This window comes from Tauraco erythrolophus, chromosome 1, assembly GCF_009769465.1.
Source record: "Tauraco erythrolophus isolate bTauEry1 chromosome 1, bTauEry1.pri, whole genome shotgun sequence".
NCBI lineage: Eukaryota > Metazoa > Chordata > Aves > Musophagiformes > Musophagidae > Tauraco > Tauraco erythrolophus.
The window spans coordinates 97,870,569-97,893,362 of NC_141465.1; the positions used below are offsets into that span (position 1 = coordinate 97,870,569).

Consider the following 22,794-nt stretch of genomic DNA (forward strand, 5'->3'; position numbering starts at 1 on the left):
ATCTAGACAGAAATTCTTAAGATTAATTTCTGGTGTTTATGAGCTTAAGACAGGCTAAATCGTATGAACTGGCATCTAATTTTAAAAACATTTGGTTATTTAAACGCTTTTGGCAATATTACTTAACGCACCAGGGAGAGTGAGGAGGTCAAGGTGGAAAATCACGTTTGGGTGACTGAATTACGTTCTTGTCATTTTCTACTGAGATTCAACATACTTTTTGAGTCTTTGAGACAGTTCTGGTCATGCAAAACTTATGACTTAAATCTGAACATATTCACAAAACTGAGTTAAGAATATAATACTGGTGATTATGCTAGGCCCAAAAGTTGTGGCACGTGTTTTGGAGTGTGAAGCATAAAATTTGGAATTCACTCTATATGTTAGATCATGGACTTGTTCTCAATTTTGAAGTACATGCCCTTCTGGAGTGAATATCTATGTTAGCTTCTTTTGCTAAATGCTTTAATGTACTTTAATTGAAAGCAAAGTAATGCTTCCAGCCCCTGTCCCCCAGTAACTACCTGAATAGTTATTTAAGTGCTAATTATTACTTTTAGCTAGTAAATGGTTTTAAATAGCTAAATAATTATTAATTATATTTAAATGCTGCTAGATAAATAACTGCTAGATTGAGAAGAGGTTTAGCTTAGAGGTAGCTACTAAGACCGAGGAATATCTTACTCTTTCTTTCTGAACATCTTGGGCAGTGTGATCAGTATTTGACCTTTACATCTAAATAAAATAGTCTAAATTTAGACTCTTCATTTATTACTTTTGTACTGTTAGCTTTTAGCTTTTGTTTTCGTGGATGAATTCTTTTAAGAATTGTTTTAATTTTTGCTGCTGCATCCTATTTTCATGTCAACACACTGTGATTTAAGATCAGCTTGAGCCTCCTTTTCAATAGTATCTTGCTTCTTTCTTCATTCCATTTGGTTTTTGGTGTCAATGTAATATTGCTATGCTCTTTAAAGGAGGAGAGAGACTGGTTCACCATGCAGGCACTAAAATGTCAATTCAAAAGAGGGTACTGAAATTTGGTAGAAAAATGTATCTTCCTATTAAAAAGAAAGAACACCAATAACAAAAAGATAGTATGAGTGACTCCTTCAATATAAAGAACATCTCAGAAACTGTTAGTGTTTGATCTGAAGTCCTCAAGCTGTTATTAGGATGTTACTTTAGATATGCAGTGACTGAAAGCCTTGTATTTGTGATAGTTAATAAATTCCCATTGCAAAATATGTAAAGTTATTGATCTAGCTAATTGAGGAGTTGCAGTAGAGACTTGTGCAAGGAAGTTTTTTATTCTTAATAATCTTTTTTTCTACAGAAGGTGGACTATGTTGTTTATAGTCACCTATCAACAAGTTAATACTGTTGATAATACCTGGACTTATTTATTAAATATGGCAACTTTATCTGCATGAGGATTTTTTGAGACATTGATTGACACTGACTTGAGTTACAGAGTTTCGTAACTTGTTTATCCTACAAGTACTCCATTGTCCCCTAGAGATCTGATGTTCATTAAGATATGTTTATTACATTTAAAAATAAATTAATTTGTTATTTGTTGATTTCTAGCTAGTTTGAAAGATACATTAATACTGCTTTCAGGAAGTATATATTCTGGTTTGTTCAACTTTTTCTCAGAAACTCTTTTGACAGATTTTTATCAAGTATAATGTTCCCTTGTGCAACTTTAAGCTCACCTGTAATGTGATTACTACATATATATTAAGCTTCATATGCCAGATCAATTTCCTTCACAGAGATTTTTCTCAGAAAACTGTACATGTGTGCAAATATAATCTGGGTTTCAGAGAGAAAAGATACTCTCCTCTTTCTTGGACGTTCAAAACTATAAGCTGCCCATGATACAATAGCTCTGCACTTAGCATCTTCCTATTGCAAACTGTCTGCTTCCTCGGTTTGTATGGTATCTACTTCCACAACGTTAAGTAGTGTAGCTTAAGGTAGAATACAGCGTTCTTTCATGGATGTAGATATGTGAAATATGAACATTCCTTTAGTAGAGCAAACGCAACTTTTTTTTTAATTTGTTTTAAATTTGCCTTAGTCATGTTAGTATTTTTCTCTAATTGCTATTTTGAGTTTATATTGGATTGGAGGGGGAATTTCCTGAAGCAAAGTTTTTGCTTTATGAAACCACGTTCTGTGTGTTAGAATAAATCTCAATACTTACATAGTTACTAAATTTGAATTATTATAATTGTAACTTTTATTGTTCATCTCTGTTTTCTTAACTCTGTCATATTTTTAACTTCAGCCTTTTACTATGAGGAGATTATGTATACTTGTAAGAATAGGTCGATCAAAATTATAACTGTTGCTATTACTATTGCTATTTGATCTGAAACTAGTATGTTAATATGATTTTTCAGTTACTGAAGTCTAAGATGGTAAATTTTCTGGGTTTTAGCATTTGTTTAAATCTGCCTAATTATTTAATGGCTGAAATCATCTAAGTTAAATTCTAAAATAAAACAGTAAAACACTTTGTCACCTTAGATCCTAACAGGTTCAAAGTAAACAAAATTATTGGTTAGTGATTATGTCATATCAATGTAACATGATTTTGTAAATTTTATGTAAGCAGTCCTTTTGTAGTCAACGAGATTACTTTCTTAACAGAAACTTAATGAAGATCAGAAATTATAGTTCCCACTGTAATTTTCTAATAAAAATAATAGTTTAATATAAAAACAATAGTCTAATAAAAATAATAGATGCGGAGTCTCCGGCTCTGCATCACTTTAGATTTCTCAGTAAGTTTTCAGTACGTATTTCTGTCTTTGTATACATTATTCTTTAATTTCACATATATTATGTGAAATCAGTTTAATGTCTCACGTTGTGTTCTTGCGTCACGTCTTTTTGTTCTGTATCCAAATACTTTTTTAAAAACTATTTATGCATGCCGTTTTGACTTTCTGCTTCCTCCTGTCTTCACCATAGCAACCAGATTCTTGGATCTTTTTTTCAGCCTGTGTTATGTCTTGTATTGCTTTGACCTTTGTATATTTAAAAAAGATTCCAAACTTATCTTACATTCATACTAGAAACAGATCTTAACATCATATTGAATAACTTATTAATTCATGCTTCTCTGTAAACCTTGCAACTTCTGCTTTTTTGCTATATAGATATATATGCTATGGTTTTAGAGACTCTGCAGCTGAGAATCTTTTTCTTTTCTCCCTCTTTGTGTTGCAGTTTCAACTATTTTTTTGACTTATTTCAAATGTTTGGTTAAAAATCTAATGTTTAGTATGTGTTGAAAGTATTTGCTACGCAGCTTTTGGTATAGAATCCTCCCTCCTCAAGTCTCTGCAACTATAACAGTTTTTAAAATATTTTTTCTGTTATAGTTAAATTGTGGTTTTAAATATATCTGCAGAGAATTATGAAAATAATACCTTTATACTTTCCAACAAAGCAATGTTGTCTTAAACCAAAGTATCAGTTCTCAGAAAAGGCTTTTATCTTGGTAGTTCTCAGAATAAACTTATAAGATAATATTTTGTAGACTTCTCTAATGCATAAACAAGGATTTATTTTTTTTTCTAACAACCTTCAGCTATAATACAGGTCATAATTTAGAAATAACTATGCTCCTATATAAGTATAGAATTTTGTTGTTTGCATTTACACTAATAGCTTTGAATTTCCATTGACAAAAGCAAATTATGTCTGACTACCATGTATAGTCAGTCTAGATCTGTGTGTTAATTTAAAGTTAACTGCACAAAGAAATAAATATTTTAAACATTGAATAGCAATGTTATTACTTACTATTTCTGGCTTATGTGCTTGCATCTGTTTTCAGAAAGTTGATGCAAGAAGGCAACTCTGTGGATCATTTTTACAGTAAAATAGCTTTAGTAAGTAGTTTTATCATGTGAAGTCTCATTGTATTCTAGGTCTCATTCAAACTGAAAAAGTGAATTGATAGTAAGGCAAATTCTAGATGTAAAGTGCATGTCCCAGCCACTTAGAAATGAATGATGTTGGTAATGATTATCAACAACAATAAAAAGATCAACATCGTAGAGCTAGAATAAGCTCATGGATTTCTAGCCTCAATGTCCTATTTTTGTAAGTGAATAGCGTAGAAAAACATCCCATACAATGTTTGGTTTGGGATGGTACAGAATATAGTTCATTTTAGAAATTACAATGGCACAAACTCTCTATTTGAGGTGCTAACTTTTGAGATATTGATTTATGTTTTTGTCTTATTTGAAATAGTCACTAGGTTATACTTGAAGCTTTATGGAAAGAAATACAGCTGAAAGAACTGGAAAGCTTTGGAAGTAGAATTTTACATTTCTTCAGTGTCTAATATAGTACAACCCTGGTTATCTACTATGTTAATGTGAACTAGTAGTCATAAAAAATTGAAGACTACTTCGAAGTGGGGAACTGTTGTATAGCCTTCCTCCTTCCTGTTACACAGGGACATTTCTATTCAGTAAGTTGGCTGGGAAAAAGGCATTTTGGATCCAGCTGGTGATTAAGTTTGAAAAGGCAGCAGCTCCCTTTTTAATTCTGAGAAACAAAGGCTTAATTTTGTAAGTGAATAGAAAAGATACACTGAAATGACTATCGTGATTTTTGATATTGTCATGGTTTAGGCCACTCCAGCAACTAAACTCCACACAGCCGGTCACTCACCCTCCCCTACCCCCCAGGGATGAGGAAGGGAATTAAAGGAGAAAAGGGAGAGAGACCTGTGGGTTGAGATAAGAGCAATTTAATACTACTACTACTAATACATAAATATATACAAATGAGTGACATACAGTGTAATTGCTCACTACCCTTTGGCCGAGGCCCGTCTCATCCCGAATTAACGATCCCGATAAGTCCCGACACCGCAATACTGGATGAGCGAGAGGCCCGAAAATAGAGAGTGAGAGAGAGAGAGAGAGAGCAATCTGAGAGTGAGAGCCCCAGAAAAGCAAAGGCCCTTCTTTCCGACTCACCCTTGTTTTATACTGGGCATGACGTTGCATGATATGGAATACTAATTGGCCAATTTGGCCCTCAATCTAAGCACAAATCATCAAGAGAGTCGTGGACCCCCCGTCCCGGCCATGCTCCCCCCTTATCCTGTTGTGCTCCTGCACACTGGCAAGAACACAGCAGCTGAAAAGTCCTTGAGACCTCAGTGCCAACTATGAACATCAGTGTGCTGTCAGTGTTCTTCTCAGAGCTAGTCCCAGGCTAAAACCAAAACACAGAGCTCTTCTGGCTGCTAAAAAGAAAGCTAACTGTGTCCCAGCTGAAACCAGGACAGATACCAATCAAACCTGTTCTTCTAAAGCCCCCCATCCCAATTATAAAATGTGACATGATAAATATTTTGTTAAGACACAGTGTCTCTTCTGTTCTTAGCTTGAATTTAGCATCAATAAGCAAAGTTCTCTAAAGCTTTTTCTCAAAAAGGAAGTGAAAAAGAGAATTTTTTCTTCAGAGATTCGTGGTCTGAACTAAGAGCCATCTCCACCCTGCCCAATGGAGGCAGAGCAGTGTATTTGGCTGTGGGCAGAGTTCAGGCTACTTTCTTTCCTGGAGCTGTTCAGTGTTTTGTGCCTCTGTGCTAGCAGAAAAGAGCGAAGGAAGGGCAGGAGAAGAGCTGACAGCCTTCACTGATGATTGCATAATGTTTAGAAGTCTTAATCTCTGGAGACAGAAAACAGAATATTCTCCAAATGAATATGTGCTGTACTCCCATTCTTCTTGCACTTGATTTTGGGTAACATTGAGCCATTGCAGAGGTGCTGCCACAACACTTGTTTTTACATGCACAGAAGTTTTTTCTTTTGTACTTAAAGAAAAGTTCATCCACCCGGAATGCACAGATACTTTTTTGGTTTTGCAGTGCTTTTTTTCTGGTGTGCTTTCTTGCTGAAATTCCCTCCCCAGGGCCTATCCAGGTAAAACTGTGGTGGGTATATGTCTTTGCATCTCTGGACACACTTCTAGCCCAATGGAGTCCTAACAGAGAAAATAATTCTAATGGATAGATGGAATTGCATCTACCTTCTCTTTTCCATAAAACGCTGTTAGTGTTGACCTGTTCATAGTCTCATTTTCCAGAGTAAGTAAGGGAAATGCAAGAACCTTTTGAACTTACTGTTTCCAGAGTAAGCAAGGGAAGTGCAAGAAGTATTCATAAACAACACCCAAGTTGACAGTAAGATGTTTATAAAGGGCAAAGGTGGAAAGAAAAAAGAATAAAAACACCACCAACTAAAATGAAGATTTCTAAATACCTCTTTTCTTACCTTGTGTTAGTCAGGTTAAGCAAAATGAAACAGTGCACTTTCAACCCATCTGTCATGAATGTGTCACGTTCTGTATACTAGAGATCCTAGAAAGCTTCATTTACAGATGCATCAGGCAGTGTTACAAGGGAAATTGGTGGGATTTAGGATGAATAAGCATTGATTGCCACATAGAGAGATCTTTATGATAATAATGTGGTTGTCAGTTACTTAAAGTGCATTTATGCTTTTATCAGCTACTCTGTTGCTGATATCTCTAAGGGTCATATTGCTTTTGAAAGAACGATATTTATGCAGTTCAACTCCAGGATGCTATTCCAGGTAAATGATGGTGTGTGAGTAGAACTTCTTATTACCCACAGTATGAATGCCTATATAAACAAATATTCCAGAGAGAGAGAGAGAGATTACTTGTCAGTAATTGGAATTCATTGAGACATGTTGTCTATGAGTATGTATTTAACTTTTCTATTTCTGAATTTGCGAGGATGAAAGTAAAGATCATGCACCACGTTTGTATGGCAACGTGCCCAGCTTTGGGGAAGGAAGTGTAGAAAGGAACGTGGTGACTTACTATGCACCTTGAGAAATACCCATCGCAAAAATACTGCGGTATCGTGCTAAAAACTATAACTGCACATGTACGTCTGGATAACACATCTCAAAGAATTTCAGTTACTGTCAAATAACTTTTTTTTTCTCACAGTAATATTGGCATCACAGTACTGATGTGCTTTTTTAGTCAGTGCTGCCTTTGGAAGGTGGATGCTACAGAAAACAATTCATAGACAAACAACTTGTTTTAAACTGCATCTGAAATCTCTCCTGCCTTCTGAAGGATGCTTCCTACTGGTTGGTTGATGCAAAAAGGAAAACTAGGCCTTGTGCTCTCTCTCTTCATTTTTGTTTATTTTTAGTGATACTCATCCAATATTCTGTTTGGAATAGACACATTGCTCTGTCTCCCATACAGTCATTATGTATGCGCCTTCTTATGACACTGGGAAATTTTAATTTAATTCTGCTTATTTTATTTTATTTTATTTTATTTTATTTTATTTTATTTTATTTTATTTATTTTATTTTATTTTATTTTATTTTATTTTATTTTATTTTATTTTATTTTATTTTATTTTATTTTATTTTATTTTATTTTATTTTATTTTATTTTATTTTATTAAAGGTAATTACTTTCTGTATAAATTCATGTCACTAGCTGTTGCTGCAGTCTCATGTGTTAACTTATTCCAAAGTGAAGAATTTGGGCAGGATATAGGTTTCTGATATGTCTTAAACTACGATTTTTTTTTTCCGCACCTGAAGCCAGACTTGCTACTGAAAATCTGCTGTCCTTTTTATAGCTCTTTTTTCATCACCAAACGTCTTTATTTTTTTATCATAGTAAAAGAATCCAAAAAATAAATCTAGTAATTTCTGCAGTTATCTGTTACTTAACAATAATAAAAGGAAAATATACATTTTTGTCATGAAGGCAACTGTCTATCTATGAGTAATTTTAAAGAAATAATATTTTTCTAGATATGGAAATTTTTCTGTTGCTGAAATGGAGCATTTTTGTTTCACCAGCTTCCTTGGAAATTAGAAATAAACGTAGAGAAAAGTTATCCTCCGACTTTCAGAAGGTTGAGCTTTGGGACAGGAAAAGCAAGAGATAATGCAGCACTGAAGTGATTCTTGTAGAAGAGACAGGGAACATTATCAGTACACAACAGTTTGTTAACAAAAATAGACATCTGAAAGATTTGTTAAAACATTTTTTTATAAGTAATCTTGTTAATTGTTTGGGTTTTTTTACTATCATCACATTATAATAACCATAATCTAGACTAGGTGGATATATAGTATTTTGTCACAGAAAGGTTATATATATGTTGGATTTTCCACTTATATTTCCTTTTTTCAATTACAACAAATTAGAGTTGGAGTTTTAGGCGAGACCAGAAGATTGGGGGATAGCTTTTTTCTTACCCCAGAGACAGAACAATATTATGAAAACCAAGAGCTCTGTCTTCCTTTAGCTTGCTATGGAATGCAGCTATACAACTATATACACAGTTGCTTTCCTTTGTGGTTTGTTTTAGCATTATGTACTTGATCTGAATTCTTTTGTTATATTCTTAATTATGACACTGATTTTCTTTTGAAGGAGTACAGTAAACTTACCATCAGAGAGTTTTGTAAAGATGGTTTGCAATTTGGAAGTTGATAAATTATTCTTATTTTATTAGCATTTAAATTAGATAATAACGAGTGGTAAGGTAAGCTTCAGTTTATATCACATGACAGTTTAATAAACATTACGTCTTCTACTGAGCTGTGAGCTCACACATTGAAGTATTTGTCATGTGATCTGGAGAAATTCCTGTCTTAGAAAATACAATGCAATTGGGTCACTAACGCTGAAAATATGTTAGGACTTCTTTAGTTGCTAATGAAATGTCTTCTTGTCAAAGCTGCTGAGCAGGACAGATGACTTTTTAAACTAATTGTAATTCACTGAAGCACCCTGTAATCTATAAGAAAGTTCACCTCTGCACTGTTCCTGTGCAGCTGTTGTCTCGAACAATTATCAGCAAGTTATTGTTTTGGTATGAACCATGTCGTGCTTGAAAGTGAGATGAAAAACATTAATGAGGGTGCGTGAATGCTGGTTGATGAAGGTTAAGTAGATACAGTTACGCTCTCCGCATTCTTTACTATGACTGTTGAGATTGAGGCAATGTACTTCAGTAAGACCACACAAACAAATATGCTGATTGACAGCTCTTGATTTAGCAAAGAAAAATGTTGGCTGAAGCCGTATTTTGTTTCAGCCTAATACTTGAGTTGCTTGTGCACATAAGGACCTTGAATTTAACTTACACTATGGAGCATTATTGTTTTTTTTTACTTTATGCAGTTGTATAAATCCAATTCATTACTTTTATTAGGAATGGTGTATATAACTTTTAGTGATGATTGCAAGGGAATCATGCATCATTTAGTGGTTATAGCAAGAGAACACCGAGGGGGCTTTATATTCATTTTAACTCGGAAAAAAGGCTTTGTACCTTTTCTATAAGTTAGTTTCAGAAATCACAGAGGACTTTGTGTTATAGATTCGTTAGTCCAATATCAACAATATGCAGAAATGCTGAACAGTTTTACTAGAAAATTATAATCAAGACTATAGAGGTAGATTTAAAAAAAAAAGTGTCTATGTGTCACATTCAGCATATGCAAAGTAAATTATGCCAGATCATTGATAAAATTTGATTTCTTTTGAGAAGATGATAATTTTTCTAAGCGAAATAAATGTGATAAATTTAACCTTTGGGCTGCAGTAGGGTTGCCACTGTGCCGCCATTATATGAAAAGTAGGATCAGACTTGTAAAACAGATAAGTTCAAGAGGAAGTTTGGAATATCAAAAAAGAATGCATTTGACTATGAGGCTATTAGAGTTTCTGAAGGATCAGTTTTGGGAGTAATTAAATAGTACTTAACTTGTTGCATATGTTAAGAGAATGCTGAACTTTGTGATGGCAGAGTTTGGAGGCCTTCTCAAGTCGAAGGAGGTTAGGATGGCACAAGTAAGATGCTGAATGAGTAGTAAAAACACAAATTAAATTTGGGAACAAAGCCAAATACTTAAGTATGATTGGCGAATTTTGCTGTTCCTTTTAAGTTCATCAATTCTGAAAGAACTTTTTATAGTTAAGTGCATTTCAAGCCATCTGAAGATATTTGTACTACATATATGATCTACAAAGTAAGAACCATAGGACTGTTTTGTGCAAACCTTAATCTGTGACTTCACTTGTCTGTATTTAAACAGAACTTTTTGCACATAACCAAGAAGTTTCAATATGTTCAATTCCTTGTTCATGTTGCTAAATGCTATTGTATTTGCCTAACTGGTGTTTAACAGTGTGCTACTTAGTGCACAATGTCTGTCTGATGCTGGGAGGAAGTAGGGTGATGAGGGGAGTGAATACAGAGAGCCAGATGGGACAAGCAACTAGTAACCTATATGTTAAAGTTTTGTAGCAGCCATTAAAATGTTTCTTACTATCTTTGTGCTAACACTTTATTATGGAGACCTGTAGTAGCTGACCGACTACTCAAACACTGGTGGTGTTTGAGAACAGAGAGTGTGAGTGCAAGTGTGCCTGTGTCATAAGAAAGCGAAAAATGCTGGTACTAAATCATCTGAGAAAGAAGCTGACTGAAATAAACACACTTCTCCAGTCCATTCAAATGCAGTTGGTGTTGTATATGAGCATAGCATAGAACTTGCCTTTCCTTGTGGGCAGGGTATCAGAGCCTAAACTAAGAGGTGCTTATGCCAGAATTTAACAGTGTGAACGCCGACCTTAGGTTAGCACTAGAATCTGTGATTTTTCCTTCTATTTATGTACATGCATGTATAGATATGTATCATTTTTTTACAAAAAAAAAAAAAAAAAAGGCAAGGGAAGAAGAGCAGAACAAATCCTGGATTTCCCAGAAGTGTTTCCAATAGGGAAGCATTGTCATTAATATGTTTACAAGTCACGCTTTGTAATGTGACTTTCAGTTCTACTGGCCCAGACTAAAGACTGATTAAATCACAGATGCGTAGAAGCTGCTGGTAACATCAGGTGAAGAGATTAAATGGATTTGAAATCTTTAATTAAGAAAAATCAAAGATCATGTTGTAGCACTAAGATTTTTTTCTTATTCTTTTAGAAGAGCATTAGGAAGGGAAAAGAACTGTTTAAATCAAGAGAAATATATATAAACTAGTAATGAATAAATTTAAACTGCAGATTTGTTCCAATCAACTAGATCAGAGAGGTTCAGGCACGCTTATCTTGTGAATGGACCTTCGGTATTTTGGAGGTAGACTTAACAAAAATATGAAAAATGTATATGTTGTGCATTCATATAGCATGGACCTGCTCTTTGGACCATGAGAGTTCCAATTTTACATTTCTTAGATGACACTATAGTTAGTATTACTGTTGCAAAAATTTACAAGTAAGGCATAGACTTGCTTTCCTTCATCTTCTCTCCCTGTCCCCGTACACCACATAAGATAAATGTTTATGAGCAGCAGGTGAAGCAGTAGTGTGTGAGGAATAGGTTCAGCTGCAGATTGCAGGATGGGAAATCCCCATGGATTTAGCTGTTTGTTGGCTTGCCTTCCAGGTTTCCCAGTTTCTAAGGGTTCTAACAATGAGTAAGCAGTCTTGCCCTGAAGGTTCAAACCCAAGCATTGACCTGCAAGTCCACTGCTTCTTTCAGGTTGCCATTCAGCATAATGGCATCATCTTGGAGATCTGGGGATACTGCACTGCCTGGTTATGTACTGCTGTCTGATGTCTTAGGTTGATAGAAGTGACCCATCCACATCCGCAAGCATACTGCAGGTGCTTTGAGTACTTCAGGGACTGATGTGAAGAAATGTTGTTTATCTCTGATGTCCTTGGTTTCCCGCTACCTGTGTAGCTTGGTAGTGTGGTGCTGATCGTGTCTTCCTCATGCGGTTTCATTCAGGATATGCCAGCTCTTCCCTAGTAATTCCATTTTTCTGTCCTCACCCCTCTGCCCTTTCAGTTTGGAGTCCCATGTACTGCTATTTCTTCCCACAAATTAACGATCGGTCCTTTGTCATGTTAGTACTGCCCCTACCCTTTTGTTGTGTGAGGCACTGACAGTGCTGTGAGGTGACGGTGATAGCTCAGTAAGTTTTTTGTCCCTCTTATGTCAAATCTTTCATTCCTGCCCTTGCACTCCCCCGTCTCTTTTGCTGCCATGTCCTGGTTTTTTGTGCAGTCACTTGAAGTAGCTTGAAAGCCTGATCCAGTGTTTCCCTGCTGGAAAGATCTTGAATTGTTTTAAGTTGAGATCAGAGGTTAATAAAAGAATTAAAAATAACATCAGAACACAGAGTACCTTTTGAAAATCTCTGTTCGATGAAAGTACTTACAAAAGCGTACTGTGTAGTGCAATACGTATTCTGCATTGAAATGACTTTTACATAATAACTACTATAAACTGTCTTTTTTTGTAAGTACCTTGAGGTATTGTTCATCTATAAGGGTACGTAGGAAAACACTGATTTGGAGAGCTGAGTGCTGGTTAAGACGGTACACTGCATGAATTTATGAAGTGAAATTAAAACCATAGTTTAAAGAAAGGAGATGAGATTTTAATGGAATATTTTTTTTTGTGAGAAGTATGTCTTCAACTTAGCTGTAGATATAGATGGTACTTGTTAATTTTAAATCTTACAATGACAAAGGTCAAATCAATTATGAAAAATACTTCTCCTCAGGGCTACTCTCAACCCATTCTCTGCCCAGCCTGTACCTATGCTTGGGATTTCCCCGACCCACGTGCAGGACCTTGCACTTGGCCTTGTAGAACCTCATGAAGTTCACATAGGCCCACTCCTTGACATTGTCCAGGTCCCTCTGGATGGCATCCCTTCCCTCAGGCATGTCAACTGCTCCACTCAGCTTGGTGTCATCTGCAAACTTATTGAGGGTGCACTCGATCCCACTGTCTGTATTGTTGATGAAGATAGTAAACAATACTGGTCCCAGTACTGACCCCCGAGGGACACCACCTTTCTCTGATCTCCAGCTGGACATTGAGTCGTTGACCACTATCCTCTGGATACAACCATCCAACTAATTCCTCATCCACTAAACAGTCCACCCATCAAATCCATGTCTCTTCCATTTAGAGAGAATGATATTGGGAGGGACCATGTCAAAGGCCTTACAGAAGTCCAAATAGATGACACAGAGGTGGGGCTGACATGATCTGCCTTTCTATCCTTTTTAAAAATGGATGCAATGTTTCCTTTTTTCCAGTCACCAGAGACTTCACCTGGTGGACATGGCTTCTCAAATATCATGGAGAGTGACTTGACAACTGTATCAGCCAGTTCCCTCAGGGCACTGGGATGCATCTCATGAAGTCTCATAGACTTATGTATGTTCAGGTTCCTCAGGTGGCCACAAACCTGATCTTCTCTTACAGTGGAAAGGACTTTGCTCCGCCAGTCCCTGCCTGGTGGTCCATCCACTCGAGAGATGTAGAAAGAGATGTTGCCAGTGAAGACTGAGGTAAAAAAGTTGTTGAGTGTCTCAGTCTTCTCCTTGTCTGTTGTTAACGGTTTGCCAGTTGTGTTCATTGAAGCATTATACTATGTTTGACCTTCTTTTTCTGGCCGACATACTTGTAGAAGCTTCTCTTATTATTTGTGTCCCTTGCCAAGTTCAACTCCATCCACACTTTGACCTTCCTGGCCCCATCGCTACACAACTGGGCGGTGTCCCTATACTCTTCCCAGGATACCTGTCCCTCCTTCCACTGCCTGTGCATTTCCTTCTTGCCCTTTAGTTTGTCCAGCAGGTCTCACCTCGGCCATGCAGGTCTCTTGCATTCCTAGCCTGATTTCTCGCATTTGGGGATCGAGAGCTCTTGTGCTCTATGGAAAGTGTCCTTGAAGATCTGCCAGCTCTGTTCTGCTCCCTTGACCCTGAGGGCAGTTTCCCAGGGGGTCCTATTGATTAATTCCTTGGACAGCTGGAAGTTTGCTTTCCTAAAATTGAGAGTCCTGACTTTACTCTTTGCCTGACCTGTATCCTTCAGACTGCAAACTCCATCAATGCATGATCACTGCAGCCCAGGCTGCCTCTAATCTTGACATTATCAATTAGCTCACCTGAGTTGGTGACCATCAGGTCTAGTATTGCATCTCCTCTGGTAGGGCTAACTGTTGCCTGGCTTAACAAGTTGCCCTCAATGCACTCCAGGAGTCTCCTGGATTGTCTGCAGCTTGCTGTTTCTAGAAACAAGTCATTGTACAACTTTTAGAATCGATTTAGTGAAGTTGAAAGGGGTTTGATACCAAACGAAATAATGAGTTGTTCATTAGAAGCTTTTAAAAAAATAACGTTGAATTAGTGGTCTTACTTGTAAATGGCAACAGAGCAAAGTTAGGGAAATGCAAATACTGCAGCATATTAATGATATTTAACATATAGTACATAAAATCTCTAAGCAGCAGAAGCCACATCTTGAAGTGTCTCTTTTTCATTCAGATTTTACTTGGTGGTATATGCTTTGTTTAAATTCCAGGGACTTCAGTATGTTTCAAATACTGTTCTAATTCTTAATGCTTTGCTGAGTTAGAGCGAAGGTGTTAAATTTTTCATGGTAGTGAATTTTAAGCATAGATAGAGACTTCATAAAAATGCAATACAAAAGTGTGATTTACTGCTTCTTATCTGTCTTCTAAAGAAAAAAAGGGAAGTTTGAGTAACACCCCTCTCTCCTACTTGCAAGTACTGAAGCTTAGAATAATTTCTGTTTGTCCAGTATAGGGAAGTTACCTCCAAACAGGTCTTTGTGGAGGAGCACTGTGTTGGAGGATGAGTCACAACTTGCACGGTCAGTAGAGGAAGTTTTAGAATAGGTCAATAAAGTGAACAGTAACAGATTGCTAAGACCAGCTGGTATTCACCCCAGACTTCCAAGGGAACTGAAGGATGAAACAGCTGATCTATGAACTGTGCTGTGTAAACTATTATTTGAACCTATGCCAGCATCAGAGGAAAGGAAGAAAGGTGACAAATGTGATGATGGTTTTCAAAAAGGATTTCTGGGGTTTGAGGATCTCCGATTAGCAAAGTTGATATCTATGGTGGACATATTGAAGATAATAATTAATAAAGGGTAGAATTAGTTGACAGTTTAATAAGTTGCTGCTAGACTCACAACGTCTTCTCAGTCTCAGCAATGGTTAAAAGCAAATAGGGTTTTGGGAACTATCAGGAAAGAAAAACAGAATAATAATTAAAAAAGCGTCACTGTACAAGTTCAAGCTGTGCCCACATCCTGCATACTTTGTGTTGTTTTGTCTCCTCTTGGTAATAAAAGGTATAGTAGAAGTACACTAAAACTGATGAAGATTATCAAAACAAATAAAATGAAATCTTTATTAGTACAATGCATAATTTAGAATGAGAACTCTGTGCTGAAGGACTTCATCAATTTTTAAAATTTACTAGGTGTAAAAAGCAAATACACAAATGCATGGAAGAACAATCTGTCAAAGATTATTAAATGAAAAAATTTTGCTCTGGAATTGGACAGCCTCTGAAAGGCAAATATATGGAGACTTGCAAAGAAGTGTATGCTTGACTTGTTCTTGTACTTTTTCCTGTGTATCTTATCGATCCCTCAAAGAGGTTGACTTTCGATCCATCAGGACATAGCTATTCTTATGAAGAGGTTTCTGGAGGCAGCAGTTTAGTTATGATTCTAACTGCTTTTTTAAACTTGAGTTTGCTCTTTCTTTTTCCTTGTCCCACTTAATCTGACCCATGCTGGCTCCTTGACCAATACTTTTGTGTGGTTCTGTATCTCCTTTCAGTTACTGGACCCAAAAAAGTGGAGTTGAACAGTTGTCATTCCATTTCACATGGTAATGAAGTCATGCGGTGCTTCTTGAATCAACTGTGCTCAGCTCAGGTGCAACTTCACTCGGGTCCTGTTATTCTGCTTTTGATAGCTTCTGTCAAGTGTGACAGATCAGCCTTGTAAGGCCCAAGCATCTAATTCTTGATGGTAGGAATATGTCCTAAAATGAGGAGGTCTGAAAACTGCAGAAATATGTGTCTACTGCAGCTAGTCTCTAAATAACTTTACTGCTGGGAACACCAGCGTGTTTTACTTTTCTCTGTTCAACAAATTCTGTTGTAGCAGCAGAAAGCTCACGTCAACCACCTCTTTTTCATTTCCCCTCACAGGAAAATTAGTGAAGTTTTAAATCCTTCCAGGAGCTGAATCAGTCTTGGTTAAAACTTTCAGTTCTAGTGTGAAGCCGAGCAGGTGTTCAGATTGTAACTAAGAAAAAGATTCTTCTGATTTGTATATGCCATATTTTTGAGAGTGTTTTAGATAGTTACTTCTTACAAAATAGGATTTCAGAGTTGATTTTTTCTTCAGAATCTTATCAACTGCCATTAAAAAGCATGACAGCTTAATGTCTTTGGTTTATGAATGAACTAACATTATTCAGAAACTGTTTCGTCACTAAGATAAAAACTTAGGTTTTCAAAATAAAATTGAGATGGTGTTTCTGCTTTAAAAAACTTAGTGACTTAGTTTAGGTACTTGGCTAATTTCCCCAAAGCAGTACCCTTTAGCTGTAAACTCCTGTGTTCGTTGTTAAAAAAGAGGAAGGAAAGGGAGGAAGCACAAACACAAGTCCATTTGGTTAATCACTTGCCAGTGTATTAGTTCCTGTTACATGATTGGTTTGCCTGTGCCGGTTATTGCTATGTCTTGCAAACAAAGACCTTATATGTCCATCTTAATTACCTGTTGTGTTTTTTTTTTCTTGGTCCACGTATTCATGCCATGGTTGTACAGTATTTCAAGGGGCAAGATGCATGTGCTGACAACTGTAAAGATTCTATGCTGAAGTACTTATTAATGTGATGTACATATAGAAAATTAAAGACTACTAAGTAATATAAAATTACTAATCATTGGTTGCTTTGGTGCTAAAACCATCTGGAAAGATGTTCCGATTTTTTTTTTTTATTAATTTTTTGCAGAGCTGTAAGAAAAAGTATCAGCATATTACACTTATAAATATAATTGCTCTCCAACTCTCATACATATTATATATGCTTCAGTTGTTTTCTCATGCAGATTATGTAATTATGGAAGTTTAATAGGATAGGTATTTTGTGGTAAATTAAAGTATTTTAAAAATAGGCTGATTCATAGAGAAGCTTTGTGTTAAAGTATCTACAAAGTCAGTCATTGGACGTATTTAATAGCCGATTATAGAAGCATGTTCTTCTGAATTACCTTGAAATAGCCTATCAGAGGTAAAATGCCTGATTACATTTGTACCTTTGGTGTTATCAGTGATGCCGGTTCTCATGTACCCTTGAGAAATTATTTGTGATAAAATCCTCTATTTTGAATGAGTTATCACGATGCATGACTGAGTTATCATGATGTATTCATGAATTGCGCCGATTCAACAGCAGTGTTGTCAGTGTAGGAACAACAGTGCATGTGTGCATGACAACAGATGTTTGGAGGAGATAGGAAGTGAAATTCTCTTACAAACTGCTCAGAAAACAAACGGTAAAGCTAAAGAAATGTTCACTATTGCAGCAACTACCTTTCCAAAATATCTTTGGATGTCACCAATGAATAGAAATTTTCAAAAAGGACAGAGGCCTGAATAAACAGGCACTTGGAATACATCGGCACCTTTGCGTTATATTTTCCACATATCTGTTGTAGTGAACATGAAGAAGAACAACAAGTACTCATACTTTCTAGGATTTTGCAATCCAACTGGATGTAAAGTAATGGAAACATTTTCAGTTTCGAAGCTGACGGGTGAAACTATGAAACGATATTTGTATTGCTACTGTAGTTAATAGCTTCATACTGGTTTTTCAAGTTTTAAATATATGTAGACATAAGATGGAGTCCCTGAGGCTAATGTTTGTGTTGATACAACCTTAAGTTGCTTTTTTGGGAAAGAAGAATTATTTCTGGCCTCTCAGCTTTCAGGCTTTCTTCCTACTGCTGTGGACTGTGCCCAGTATCCTCATTTTATCATTGTTTTCATTAGAAAAAACAGATAGGTGTCTTCAACAACATTGCAGAATGATTTAGACCTAGTTCGTAATTTTTTTGCTATTTTGAAGCAGATTATCACAAATAGTTGTGCTGGTGAACCCTACAACTCCGTATGAAATCTGCAAATGGAGCTGATGGTGTCTTGGTGTCCTTTTTTGAAGACTAAACTTTACTTTACTCTGTCACATGTCATTGTGGGACAGTAGTTGTGGAGCTGTTTAAACAGTCCAAATCTTCAAAAGGCTGTGTTCTGTCAGCAAATGTCATGTATTCCTTGTGAGGCCTTTGATTTCAACACTGGTGAGGCCACGCCTGGAGTACTGTGTCCAGCTTGAGACTCCTCAGTAAAAGAGAGATGTGGACATACTGGGGAAGGGGTCCTGAAGATGATGGAGTGGAGCATCTCTCCTATGAGGAAAGGCCAAGAAAGCTGGCACTGTTTAACATGTAGAAGAGAAGGCTCAGGAGGATCTTATCAATTTATATAAATACCTGAAGGAAGAATGTAAAGAGGATGGAGCCGGGCACTTTTCAGTGGTGCCTGGTGACAGGACAAAAGGCAATGGGTGCAAACTGAAGCACAGGAGGTTCCCTCTGAACATCAGGAAACACTTTTTTTTTTTTTTTTTTTACTATGAGTGTGACTGAGCACTGGCACAGGTTGCCCACAAAGGTTGTGGACTCTCTCTCCATCCTTGGAGATATTCAAAAGCCACCTAAATACAGTCCTGGGCACCTGGCCCTAGGCGTCCCTGCTTGAGTAGGAGGTTGGAACAGATGGCCTACAGAGGTCTCTTCCAACCTCAGTAGTTCTGTGATTTACGACAAGTTATTCCGCATTTTTGCTTTGAACAACTAAGAACTTCTGCAGCATTTCTTATTTAGCTGCAACCTCATATTCTCTTAAAGATCTATTCCTTTGATTCCAGATAACCTTTTGGAGATAAAGAATGCAGGTCTTGCAGTGAATTATCCTACTATATGGGGCACAAGCTATCCTGTACTGCTAAGAGCTAGACGTCTAAATGGATGTCGTATGCATCTACTTCCATAATGAGACTTGATATGGTTTAGCCTGTGACCCCAGACAGCTTCTTTCATGTTTCAGTGAGGACAGACTGCAAGATGACTGTCGTCTTAGCTAAGAGAGTAGAAAAGGTGCAAGGTCTTGTGTAATTTTCTGTACAGCCCTGTTACTTAGTGACAAAATAACTCCATTGAGTGTTCTGTAGGTTTCTGTGTAATGTAGTTTTCGAGTTTCATCTGAACTAGGAATTCAGACCTTTTAAAATAAATGTTCAGATCTGCATGTACCTTTTCAAGCCTGTATTTCAAGGGTATTTTGTTTTTATTCAGTAGGATGATGGATTTTAGAATACTTTCTTTCTTTAGCATACAGATGCACAGATATGGTTTTTCTTAGACAAAGATTGTGGGTAGCAGATTATATCAAGACCTGTGGCAGAAATGGAAATTTGGATAACAATTCGTGAATGTACGGATTATTTCAGTGGCACCTACCAAGAATGTAATTGTTTGAGATCTGCGGAGTAGCTACGTAGGGTTCAATATACATTTTTATGAAATGCTATTCTGTCGGCTTCCAACTGTGATGTTGTATTTTTAAACAGTCCTGTCACCACTCCCTTCAGGACTCTAATTTCAGTCAGGTCATTGCCACAGATGGAGGTAGCTGACTGCAGTTGAATATGTACATGGACGCCCGTTTGAAGGAGACAGCGAAAGCAATCTTTCCAATAGCTAGAACTCCTTTGAGGTATTTGGCGTCTGTACACTGGCAACCACATCTGTTAATTTGGGAGTCACGTTAATAAGGATGCGGGATTGTGAAAATAAGAGGAAGTGTGAAGGGTGGAAGATGAATTCTGTGTGTTTCAAAGTGCTGTAACACTTTGTTCCGCAGCCTGAGAGGGCAGAGCAGTTGGAGTATCAGATGAGGTACTACTGTCTAAAAATTATCCAGTTCAGATGCTGAGGCTGTGTGTATGCCCCCCAGTGTGATAGATGTAGCATATAGACAGATATTGAAAGGATGTGCAGGTCTTGGTGTGTAACATTTCTTTTTAGCTGTATAATACCCGAAATAAGACATGTAATTTTGAAGGTTAATGGCTTAATATGATGGTCCAACTTCTGGAACCATGAGAGCTGCCTGTGCATTTTGAGATCCCCTGGCTTGATTCTTCTCTCATTAGCAAGACATCATCTTATGTCTATTTCCCTCGATAGTCACCTTCCTTCTGCAGCAGCTGCCCACTCTCACTGGGCTGCTTTCTCTTTTTCCAGTGTAAGCGGATGTTTTTCCATTTTCTGTCTTCTATATGCTTTTCTCCCTGCTCTAATGCCTTCCCCAAATAAAAGTCTATATGATTATTTTCATAGAATCGTAGAATGGTTAGGGTTGGAAGGGACCTCAGAGATCATCCAGTTCCAACCCCCCTGCCATGGGCAGGGACACTCTCCTCTACACCAGGTTGCTCAAAGCCTCATCCAACCTGGCCTTGAACTCTTCCAGGGATGGGGCATGGACAACAACTCTGGGTAACCTGTTCCAGTGTTTCACCACTCTTATTGTAAAAAATGTCTTCCTTACATCTAATCAAAATCTACCCTCTTTCAGTTTAACCCTCTTTTCTTCGATTTCCTATTAGTCTAGATATTTCACCTGTTCAGATCTTTCTATTAAATTTTTTTCTTTTTTTCTTTCTTCCCAGTCAGCTTTTTCCTTTTTTTTTCTTGTTAGAAATAGATAATAGTTTTGTCTTTTTTTTTTTTTCTTTTTTCCTCCTTTGTAAGTTAATAAGCAAAAGAGGTAAAAATTTCTAGAGGCAGTAGGAGATATCAGAGTTTTCATTGGAAAGTGCAACGTTTCCAATAGGGAAGACAAGTAATATGTGTCCTCTGTTTCTTATTGCTGCCAACTACATAAGGATGTGACCTGAATTCTCCTGAAGTATCACGTAAGTTTGCAGTAATTTAGTTTGTTGTGTAATTGTATAACTCAGGAGACAATTCCTGTGTGAGTTCCTAGAGTAAATATGTTCTATACTTATACATTTTTCCTTAGGTTAAAATCCCAGAGGGAATTAGCCAGTTCATTTGCAGCATTGTTTCTTAGTTTAGAAGTTAGGAGTTAAAATAGAATCATAACATGTTTAACTGCTAATTTTTTCTGTATGTTTGTGTATCTGTGTATTATCTCTGTTATAAGACTTGTAATGCATAAGTATTGCTTTCCAGTGCTAGAAAAGGCAAAAATATTTATATTTTTTTCTATTTCAGCTCCTTTTAGTATCCAGTTCAAGGCTGTTAGGGCAAGTTTAAGTAAATTAATAAATTCAGATAACTTCAGTTTTTTATTTTGACTATTGAGGAGATTATTTTGTTTCCTGTAAAATGATGTTTTGCAAAGTTCCAGGGTAGCCATAAAGCATTACTGTATTTTCATGATGATTCAAAGGAGTAAGGCATGAATGTGGCATGGAACCAGTGCTACCTGTTCAGATCTGCTAGTGGTATCTGCAGTTCTAGTGTTGATTAGACAGGCAAATCAAATTGATGCTTTTAAAAATGACTGTTTTCAGCATGTTGCTGATGAGAAATTTGAGAGGTCGGTTAGGGTGTGTAACTGCAGGAGGAATCAGTTGCATGATGCTGAGATCTGTAGCCCCTGACATGCCCTTCGGGTTCATTAAGGGCTCTTCTTAAAGCATAATGAAAAAAAAGTGAAGCTTTAGTGGTAACCTCTTTTTTATGCAGTAGTTCAAATTTCATTCTGTTCCCTTTGAACATGGGGTATTCAGTTCTAATTGATGGTTAAAACCTGCTTCTTTTGCTTTCATGTGTGTAGTAAGCAAAGTGTGTCATTTTTCCTGGGACAGGAGAACGCAAACCTTTCTGTTAAATTTGTGCCAAAAGAAACTGAAGGCCAACTGGTTATTGTGGGTACAGTGGGGAGAAAGACAAAAGAGGAGCATTGTGGCTTTGTAACTCATTTGCCGGGACTCCAGATAGCAGTCCTTCTTCCAAGGACTGCTTTATGTTTTAGCTCAATACTACCAGGTTCTTTTCTGCACTGTGGCATGTCCTCAAGAGGAGCATCATGCTGCTTATCAGGGGTAGAATATTAAGTGATTTGGGAGATGATTCAAATTTATATCTCCACCAACTCGCAAGGGAGTAGAATCCAGTTCCTTCAATCTCTATGTGAAATCTTTAGGTTATTTCTTTGGTAGTATCCTAGACAACAAAGCTCAAATACCTCAAGAGGTATTGGTATTGGTCTGTGTCCCACCCCTAGGCAAAATTTCATGTGCTTAGAAAAACATTTTTTTAAGAATGACATAGCTCTCAAAGATCTCTCTTAAAACTTATAGAAGTAATTTCGTCTTAGGGAAATCCTCTTTATAATTCATGTTCATCTGGTTTTGTTAAGAATCATCAGTGAGCTAGGAATTTTAATCCTGTTTTCTTGACGAGACTTCTCGTCTATGTCCATCTCCTTCTGAAGTCAGTAGCATATACTTTTATTACGACATATTTTCTACTCTCAAATATTTGAAGCTTGTATAGCTTAATTTGGAACAATCATACTGTGAATCCTTGGAAACTAATTTCATTTGCAAAATAGTATAGAGAATTAGTTAAAAAAATATTAATACATTGGGAGAATAGCATTTGACAGTGAGGATTTGTGCTGTGGAGGGCAAGGGGGAAAAGGAAAGAAAAGGCAAAAAAGAAAAAAATAAAAAAGTACAACCAGATTGCATTTAAGGAAA

General features: G+C 36.7%; 1 protein-coding gene across 1 annotated transcript in view; it reads left to right on the forward strand.

Moving 5' to 3' along the window:
- Window positions 1–22,794, forward strand: part of DIAPH3 (diaphanous related formin 3) — a 250,682-nt gene that overhangs the window by 84,217 nt on the left and 143,671 nt on the right. The window contains exon 18 of the mRNA XM_086611740.1: window positions 20,947–20,976. Within this exon, the coding sequence (XP_086467866.1) occupies window positions 20,947–20,976 (30 nt within the window). The remainder of the gene's footprint in view (window positions 1–20,946; window positions 20,977–22,794) is intronic.